Source organism: Corvus brachyrhynchos, unplaced genomic scaffold (assembly GCF_000691975.1).
Source record: "Corvus brachyrhynchos isolate BGI_N302 unplaced genomic scaffold, ASM69197v1 scaffold115, whole genome shotgun sequence".
Lineage (NCBI taxonomy): Eukaryota > Metazoa > Chordata > Aves > Passeriformes > Corvidae > Corvus > Corvus brachyrhynchos.
The window spans coordinates 24,494,452-24,504,423 of record NW_008239553.1 but is presented as its reverse complement, the minus strand read 5'-3'; the positions used below and the strand labels follow the sequence as shown (position 1 = coordinate 24,504,423).

Genomic DNA, 9,972 nt, shown 5'->3' with positions numbered 1-9,972 from the left:
CCGGCGTGGGAGGGATCCCTGTTTATCCCAGGCAGGTGGAGGGACGGGACCGCGGCAGTGAGGGCCACGAGGAAGCGCTGCGCTTTCAGGCTGGTCCGGCCCGGGTCCTGCGCCGCTCCCCGCTGCTCTCGGGACGTGCTGCAGAGAGGGCACCGGGTCCCGGGGAGATTTTGGGGATCTGTGTGTAGCAGGCTGACTTTTTAAGCTAAGGTCAATTTGGAATCAAAAGGGCAAACCAGAGGTTTTGGAGTGATAATATCAAACTCTTTTAAAAAAGGACCTTTCCTAGAATGGTTGAAATGCTGTCCATGATTTCCCACTGAGTATAACACATTGTCTCATATGGAATGTATGGCAGTAACCCCCTGTACTATAAAAAGCATAAGTAAAAACACATTCCTGGGTATTTTTTTTTTTCTTTTACTGTCTTCAGCGTTATAGCAGATTGGCTATTGTGGTTTGTGTTTTGTTGGTGTGTTTTTTGCAGTTGGGATGAAACTCATTTTGGGAAGATGGGAAGTTACTACATTAATCGAACCTTCTTCTTTGATGTCCATCCTCCTTTGGGGAAGGTAAACTGCTTTTCTGTTGCATGTTTTAGAAGCCACAGGAGTGGGCCAATAAAAGTCTGGCTGCCTTCTGGCCAAAGGGTGTGAACAACAAAGTCTTTCCTAACTGTTGTTAACATCATAACAATTTGCATTCTGTGTCCAGAGCCTCAACTTGCAACGTTTTGTCTTCACAAAAATGCTTCTAATATAAGAAAACCAAACAATATTGCATGTTGGGTTTTTGAAAGGTTCAACATGAAAAAATCAATGTGACACTTGGAGGGCATATGTAATAGAAGCCTACATCTTAAAGGAAGCAAACAGTTCCTGATAACTTGTGAGCAGATGAGATGCCTTCCTCAAAGTATCCTGAGGGCACTGATTTCCTGTTCTGTAAATGAACTTGTTTTAGCAACAGTGTGTAGTGTGGATGAAGGTGCATCCTCCTGCCTCGTCAAGGTTATCTTCCTTTCAGACTGAGTCTCCTGAAACTAAAGGGATAGGGAGCTATGGGAGACTACAGAATTCTCTCTGCTCAATTCCACACTTGGTATTTTTCTTGAGCTTGCAGTCATCCTTATAGACTGTAGCCAAAATAATTCTGATTTTGCCTTAGACAAAGGGCAATATGTATGCATGTGATTCCTGTAAATAAACTCTTTTTTGGATGATGTGTCTGAATTATTTGTCCTCTGGATCAATGTGGCTTCTATAAAAATCTTATGTGCTGCTAGCTTGGATACTTCTTCCTCCAGTGTCATTTTTCCTGACCAGTTTTTTTCACCTTTCCTTTTCAGATGCTGATTGGACTTGCTGGCTACCTTAGTGGATATGATGGTACATTTCCTTTCCAAAAACCAGGGGATCGATATGAGCAGCACAACTACATAGGAATGAGAGGGGTAAGGCTCTGTGGCTGGCATCAAGCTGGTTAGCTTTCCTGTGCCTTCCAATACAGAGTGTTACATCATAAGAACAGCTCTTCTTGATCAGGTCAGAGGCCTATTTAGCCTGGTGCCTTGTCTTTAAGCTCCTTTGAAAAGTATTAGTGGTTTTATTGTGAATAAGTCTTAATGTCTGGCTGTGAGAGGCCAGATAAGAAACTAAGGTGAAAACTGAGGCCAACTCTTTCTGCTAATTAGTGAGATTACACTGCTGCATGAGATAGATATCTTGCCTGTTCTGCAAAGCAAACATTGCTGAGTTTGAGCTTCTCTCACTCCATTGTGCCTGGCTAATCTACTGAGGAGCCAAGGATATCAAAAAGCCAGGATCATCCACTGGCACCTGCAGTTTGCCACCACCAGTGACACAGAGCTGAGTATGCTGATGGAACCTGGGACAGCAGGGCAGAATTCAGAGATGTATTCTATCTAAAACCCTGGCTGTACTGTATTTAGGAAGACCAAGAGCCTTATAACTGACAGCAGATAAGTCAAAAGGAGAAGCAGTGGCCAATTACTAGAAAGAAAGAAAATAGAATAGAAAGAAAACTGAAAACTGGGAAGGCATGTTTTCTTAGTTTAGTTTCCAGAGGTTCATGGTTTTAGATTTCCCTGAGCCAAAGGTGGGAGAGGTGCTGGAACCAGACATTAAAGAGAAGAAATTCTACTGTGGTCTTGCTTTCTTTTGTTTTGATTTCTGCTCTTTCTCCTCCAGTTATCCTTGGTCTTATTTATGTAGGAGAGAGGAATCTGGTCTGCTAAAGATATAAGGTGCAGGTGTATTTTGTTCTTAGATTTCATAATCTAGTATCTTGTTATAAAAAAGTTGTGTGTAGTGGGTGTGTAGTGCATCTGCTTGACACATCCTTTTATGAATATCTGGTGTAGTCTAGCAAGAGTGTGACTGACTTGTTACTAACACCTCTGCAGAACAGAGTAAGCCTCTGTCCTCTGAACAGGGTCTTTGTTCAGTTGGCTTTTGTCTGATGTTCTTTGTGACTCAGTTCAGCTGCTGCAGCACCTCCTGTTGTTGTAGGTATGGAAGATGAAGGAAAGGAGAGGGTGTGAGCTCTTGTTCACATTGGGTGGGGTTATAACTTCTCCCATGATCTTTTCCTGCAGTTTTGTGCATTCCTTGGCTCCTGCCTGGTTCCCTTTGCCTACCTCACAGTATTGGAACTGTCAAAGTCACTGCCAGCAGCCTTACTCACAGCTTTCATCCTTATTTTTGGTAGGTGTTCCTGCTACAGCAAAATTGAGTATCTTAACTGTTCAGATAATTTAATTTCTGGATTATCATGTGTTACCTAACCAGGGGATATTTGGGTTAATGAGAGACTTTCTGAAGTCTCTCAAAACAAAGAAGCAAAGTAATTCCACTTTATATATATATATATATGAGGCTTTTTAATTGGAGAACTTTACAGTCTTGTTTAGTTCATAGGTACTTCTGTTATTTGCATAACCACAGTATTGGATTAGGTTTCACCTTAATTTTAAACATTTTTATAAGGTGGATGGTCAGGAATGATTTTGCCCACTAGTGAAATATTGATGTTTCCCATATGAATTATAGAGATGTTTAACAGCCACTACATTACTTTAGAAGAGTTCACAATAATAAATTAATAAAGTTCCATGTTGAATTGAGCCAAGTGGAGAAATTGACCTTGCAAATGGAGTTACCCAAATAGGGATTTTGTGAGGACACACAGGTATTGAGGCATGGAGACTTAAAATATCAAAACCATATTAATTTTTTATAGGTACCATATGCAAGATGATTTCTCCTCTGGCATCCTCTGGCACCATGGCGGTGCCATAGGTAGATCATTGCTGGCTGTAATCTCCCTCTGAGTATGTTACCAGCACTTTCCAAGTGGTGTTTCACAGATACTGCAGTACTGCCTGGGGTTTTTTTTTTTGGGTTTTTGTTTTTGGGTTTTTTTGGGTGGATTTTTTTGATTTTTGGGGGGTTTTGTTTTTGTTTTTTTGGGTTTTTGTTTGGTTGGTTGGTTTTTGTTTTTGTTTTGTTTTGGTTTTGGGTTTTGTTGTTTTTTTTTTTTTTTTTTTTTTGTTTTTTGTTACCCAGGTAGAAGTTGAAATGTTGTGATCTCCTTCTGTTTCTGAAATTTCCCTCCTTCTTCTTGTCTTGACTACATTGAGGAAACTGAATTCCCACAATCTTAGATTCACTTCAGAACTGCAAGTCTTTTTGACATTGCTGTGTGTCTCTTTGCAGATACAGGCTGTATTACTTTGTCCCAATATATTCTGCTGGATCCCATTCTAATGTTCTTTCTCATGGGAGCTGTTCTGAGTATGGTGAAATGTAACAACTGTGCAGACAGGTAAGATACAGATGATAATTTTGTTAAACTATAGGTATTCAACTTGCACACAGTTGAAGTAATGTCTGCCATTGGTGATGTGTGAATGGCTGAAATGAGATTATTTCAGGAAATTTGAAGGTGAAAAATGACTGTTGGTAGGGGAGAGAAATTTTTCCTGTGAGGGTTTGTGTAGTTAGGGAGAAAGTATTGTGACTGGGGTACACTGAGAGAGTATTAAATAGATTACTTTAGCATGAAAGGAAATGTCAGCAGAAATAGTTTATGCAGTTTATGGAACCACAAATCTGGAACAAGAAAGTTAAAGCTTTTTAAAACTTCCCAGGGGAAAAAGTTAATAAAGGACATGATGGGTCAGAGAAGGAGGAATGAAGGATGGTTGTAGCATATTCAAGGCCTTGGTCCTTAATGGCAAAATTATTGTTATCTTGAACCAGTTACTTTGTTTCCAGGCTGGAGAAACACAGCTTATCTGTGGCTGTAAGCACCTATAAAAATCCTGCCATCTGAGTTAAATAGTGTAATTTGCTTGATTTAGAGAAATTGCTACAAAAACTTAGAGGGAAATACAGCCAGGATGATCCTGAATAAAGTAGTCAAGTTGCTAAGGATTTTTGCTGTAGACCATCCAGAGAGGGTGGTGATTTATAGGTATTGGAATATGTCAAAAGGCTTCTTTGTGGCTGGGCTGCAGAGAGTAGTTTCCTTGAAATGTATCCCAAATTCAAAGACATAAAACCTCAAAATTCTGTGTTATATATGAGCAGTTTTTTATTTCATTAAACATTCAAGAACTGATCATATCAATCTTATTGTGTCTACAGTTCATGTGGCTGAAATGCAGCCTGCAGCATCATGTACTGCTATCCAAGGCCATCCTTATCTACATCACGTTCCCCAGGGAGTGCAAGCACTGAATTACGGGGCAGTGCTTGATCAGCTCTGTGTGCCTTGACCTGAATTTATTGTTCGTATCTTAGAAATAATCCTGTTGGCAAAGTAGTTGATATTCCGCAAATTAAAAGCCAACTCTATAGGTATTGTGTTGCTTAGCAGGTCATGGGGATTTTGTCTAGTCAAAATAAGTGTCAAGACATTAGGAATCAGTAGGAACAGGGTTTTAAATTCTGCTGTCATTTTTTCTCATCTCTCTTCTGTGGTTCAGTTTTATGTCAGTTTATAATTTGCTTGCCTTTTGCTGCTGCTTTTGTTTGTGTTTTGGATAGATATTTTCCACTAAGACTTTCTTGCTTTAGTAGGGGAGGCTGCTCTTTGTCTCTTGTTCTTCCCCATGTTCTTAAATTTCTGAGAGAACTAAGTTTGCACTTTATGGAGCAAAATTTTTCTTTCTGTTCTCTGAACTTCCATCTAGTCAGACTTTCTTCACACTACTATTTCAGCTTATACCTGGTGTCTGTGTTTCCATCCTTGAATGGGAGATCTATGGTTGCCCCAGCTTAAGTGTACCTGAAGCTTGTATCAAGGCTTCACAAGCCTGTATCTGAAACCAGTATCCGTGCATGATTCTAAACTAAATGAAAAACTTGATTTTCCACTCCTTATGAGCTCCTGAGAAGATGGACTGGAATTTTGTGGGGTAACTGATTTGTTATTTATTTTTGTGACCGCAGGCTGCCCATTCATGTAGCCATCATTTTATTTACTGACTTGCTCTACTGGTCCTACAGGCCGTTTTCTGCTTCCTGGTGGTTCTGGCTGAGTCTGACCGGTGTGAACCTTGCTGGAGCAATGGGGGTAAAATTTGTTGGCCTTTTTGTAGTCCTCTTGGTTGGCTTGAACACAATCTATGACCTATGGGACTTGCTGGGGAACCTGAGCCTGTCACTGGTGAGTTTCAAAGACTTTACTTTAAGGGTTTCTTTGTTTTGTTTCCTTTGTAATTCTCCTAGTCTTTGACAACCCTAACAGAGATACTCTGTCTGCAGCAAAGAGGGGCATCTGATATGGGTGATGAAAAACAGAGATTAAGGTTATAATGAAGAAACTATTGCCAGACTTTTGGAAAAAACCAAGCACACTTACATTAGCAGGACATAATGTATACCAGCACAGCAGAAAGATTGTTACTTTTTCCTGAGAGAAACTGTTACCATTCCAGTTGGATGAATTTACAGTCTAAGCTAAAAATGCTCATTGGGAATGGCTTTGCAGTGGCCCAAAGCAAGATGTTGTCCAACGCTGTTACATGACCTTCCAAGGAGTATGTGCTGCCTGGCAGACAGGCATGTCTTGCAGCACTTAGTTTGCATGAGCAGCGTGAGCTCAGGCTCTGCTTCATGAGAGTAAAGGGGCATGGGCTGCATAGCGGGTGCATGCAGAGCATCATGAGCCATAGAAATGCTCTACAACTTGCAGTATCCATGACCAGTCCAGAAGAAGAAGGCAGCCATAGCCTTGAATTCACACACATTTAGTTCTTCTAAGCCCTAAAAAATTTGGTAGTGGGTTTGAGTGTCCTGGTCTAATATATTGCATTTTATGTTTGTGGTCTGTGAAATCTGCTATTTGGAGAAATACCTTGATGTACCATTTGCTGTCTTGCAGCCAGCAGGAAGACAAATTCTTCAGTCACATCTTTTAAAAGGTGTTCAGCTCTCCTCTTGTCTCAGCCTCTTCTGAATCTTGAAAATTCTGTTTCTTTCACTTACTGTTTTTGTCTCATTTGTCTTATAAACAGTGGGGGCATGGGGGGACTTTATGTATTCCTGCTATGTGAAATGTTTTCTTTGATTAATATGAATCAATACAGGCTGCAAAGATTCAATGTTCCAACTCCAGAGAAACACTTCTTGAGCAAAGTCAGTTAATTGCATTTGAAATAGAACAGATCCATCATGTCTAAGTTTTCTGCCAGCAGACGGCTGCACAGTGATTTCATTTGTGCTGCTGGCAGCAAAGGCAGCAAACCCTCAAGTGTTAGAATATGTAAAGAAATTTACTCCAGAAGGTAGATGCTTTCTGAATAGCTATTTGGCAACCTTGGTGCTTGAGGAGAAGGGAAAAAAAAAAGGTGAGGATTAATCTCCTGAAAGCCTGAATAACTTATCTCTGCATTTGTTAGGAAGCTACTTATGATTATTTACATGCAATTTTTTGGGGACTAACTTGATTTCTGGAATTCTCAGCTTGTGTTGGTCCACTGTTCTGGTTTGCTCACTGCTGTCTTTCACATGCAGTTTCTTCTTTTTTGACTTTGCATTGAAATCTTTAGTTAAACAAAACCTTGTCATGAAAATTGAAGCATCTTGAGGCCTTTTTAAGTAGGGAACTGGAGGTTAGTTCATGTGCCTCTCCACTGCCTATATTTGGTTATGTACCATCAATCAGCATTGTTCCAAGTGTCCAGTGGTTATTAAGTGTTCTGCTGAAATACTTGAGCTGAACAGCTCTTTCCTTTGTTACCTTCAGCGCATTTTGCAGTGTGTTCAGCTTTTTCTATTACTTCTGAATTAATTGATTCTGGTACTAAGGGATGGAGAATGATTACCTTAATGATTATGATGATTATGAGCTTAATGATATGATAGGTATCATGTTAAAAAAATATGGAGAATAGCAAGTGCATCTGATTTCATCCACTTTGAAGTTAGTGTGGGCATTTAGCATACAGGTTTTGCTATTTAATATTTTTTCTTCTTCCACAGTTATTTATTATCCACCCTCTATTTTACATTATTTACTCTACTACCAGCAGTGTCAGTAGGATGTGAAAATGTAATAGCTTCTTGGGCATCTGTTTGCAAACCACGTTTTCAATTGGTTGAAATAAAATATTTTGCTTTCCTGTTGAGACAGCTGAAGAACAGGTTTTGCTGCTGACTTTTCTGTAGCTTCTGGGTGAGCAGCACTAGAAGTTGCAGTGTGAGAGCATTCTTGCTAAGCAAGGTGATTTCTGTGAGTGAAACATATCTAGGTCCCCAAGAAGTCCTGATTACATTCACATTTGCATAGACTTATTGGGGAAGCAAATTTTCATTTGCTGTCTTGCTCAGCTTTGGTAGTTACTATTTTGGAAGCCATCTCTTTGCTGGGATTTTGGGTCAAGATATGTACCACTGATAAACAAGTTAAGGTCCTTGCTCTCAAAGTGTTTTCAGTGGGAGCTGCCCAACCTCCTTTGCCAAAGGTAGGGATGCTCAGCACTTCAGAATGCTAAACTCTTCTATTGCCTGTTTTTGTCCTTTTTCCCATGACCCTAAAATTTCAAGGTACCATAGCTCCAGCTTTTGGAGATACACAGCAAGGTTTGCCTCAGTTTTTACCTCTCTCTGGGCTTTTCTGAGGTAATTCTGCAGCCTGGTAAGCTTCCTTGCACAGCAAGCTCCAGCCATAGGACTGCTGCTCAGAGTCTTGTGAAATAAGGAGTGAAGTTGTTCCTGCAGCTGCACTGTTTGATCCAGGCTGTGTTTGTTACAGGTCGTGTTTGGGAAGCATTTACTGGCTCGTGTACTCTGCCTCATCGTGCTCCCGCTTGCCCTCTACATGGCTATGTTTGCTGTTCATTTTGCAGTGTTAAATAGAAGGTATTTCACAATGTTTTCTCCAGAAGAAGAATTAATTGTCTTTGCTTTGAATTAAATGCTTTTGGTTATATAGTACTCCACTTTCAGTGTCAGAAGCACAGCCACAAGCTGTGTGTTTGTTTAATTCCCTTCCCCAACTCTGGCCAAGCTGGCAGTGAAATTAAATTTGAGCTTGAGACTTTCTGAAATGCCAAGCAAGTAACCTAACAAAACTTTCTGTCTCATTTTTTTTTCCTCCTTTCTTTCCGGGACCTGAAAATGTCTCAACTCCATTCTTTGTCTTTTTGTAATTAAAGTCATTGCATTCCTGAAAAATGGCAGTGATTAAAAAAGTCTGAGTGTGCCTGAAGGGAGGGCTCTTTTCTGGATGCCTGCAACCAAGGGATGCTTTTACAAGGAAAGAGCTAGTAAAATGGCCAAGTAATGTTTTCCGTATGCCAGCATTAAAAAATGAGGTGAATAAGCATTTCACTGTAGAAAAAGAATAGAAAAATAAATGTTATTTTCCAGTTAAAGTCGACTGGTCTTACCACTAACCTCTTAGCAGAAATAAGACTACAGGAGCCACAGAGAAAGGCTTTGTTAAATCTGTCCTGACAGCAGGTCAATTTATGTGTTGTAAGAACACTTCCAAAGACAGTTCTGGTGCTTTGTGCAGTGCCAGCACATACATTTTTGTGACCTCAAGCCCTTGTAGCTCTGGACAGTTTCCTGCAAGACTGTGTCTATCTGCTGTGATTATATACGTTAGAGAAGTGTGCCTCTAGGGGAACTGCACCCACTCTTCTTCTTCTGATGCCTAGTCTGGTTTTATAATTTTTCTTCTGTAAAAACAACTTGGTGATGCATGGCAGAGGTTTGTATGCATGTTCAGTGAGACTTCGAATTGTGACATTCTTTGCTCTCTCTTGTAGTGGTCCTGGAGATGGTTTCTTCAGTTCAGCATTTCAGTCCCAGCTGATTGGGAACAATCTTCATAATGTCTCCATTCCAGAGCGTGAGTGTCCGAATGAATAAAGCACTCTGAATGTTGTCAGTGTACATGAGAGCTTAAATAAAAATGGTGTCTCCCATGACTCAGTGCAGGGCAGTGTGGATTATGCCTTCCATGGTCGAGGTCAGATCCGTGCTGTTCCTCTGTGCAGCTTTATGTATTGAGAGAAGGAAAAAGGCTGAAAATACCACTATGTTCAGTGCATGGTCACTAGCTGTTTCATCATATTCCATCTGGAGGGAAAGGTGCCATTTTGAGGGATTTGACTTGTGTGCATGCATTTTGTTATTCTTTGGTTCTATATTGCTTGAGACAACAAAAAAATTATTGTCCTGCTCACCTTAGATTTGTAAGTGTTCAGATGTGGGTTTTGTTTCCAAAATATGTGTAAATGGAAACTATCAACTTGTGTAATACAGCGTGCCACTGGTCCAGCTGTGTTGTATTCAGAATGGATCTGAATTCAGCGAAAAGAAAGCTCTGGGGTTGTTCCCTAGTCCTCAGGTTGGCTAGGGACTACTGAGCCTTTAATATGGTTTAGCTTTGGTATTAACTGAGCTTTTTTCTGCCTGTTCCCTGCTCCAGAGC

At 40.4% G+C, this 9,972-nt stretch overlaps 1 protein-coding gene across 3 annotated transcripts in view; it reads left to right on the top strand.

Moving 5' to 3' along the window:
- Positions 1-83: 83 nt before the first annotated feature.
- The window catches only part of POMT2 (protein O-mannosyltransferase 2), a 29,935-nt gene continuing 20,046 nt past the window's right edge, over positions 84-9,972 (top strand). For 2 of the 3 annotated variants that reach the window (XM_017742052.1, XM_008639623.2), the window contains exons 1-7: positions 89-572; positions 1,349-1,453; positions 2,618-2,726; positions 3,738-3,846; positions 5,535-5,694; positions 8,284-8,390; positions 9,305-9,387. In XM_017742052.1, the coding sequence (XP_017597541.1) occupies positions 513-572; positions 1,349-1,453; positions 2,618-2,726; positions 3,738-3,846; positions 5,535-5,694; positions 8,284-8,390; positions 9,305-9,387 (733 nt within the window). In that variant the 5' untranslated portion in view covers positions 89-512. Of the gene's footprint in view, positions 573-1,348; positions 1,454-2,617; positions 2,727-3,737; positions 3,847-5,534; positions 5,695-8,283; positions 8,391-9,304; positions 9,388-9,972 lie in introns of all 3 variants that reach the window. The other variant, XR_001864475.1, reaches the window with a different exon arrangement.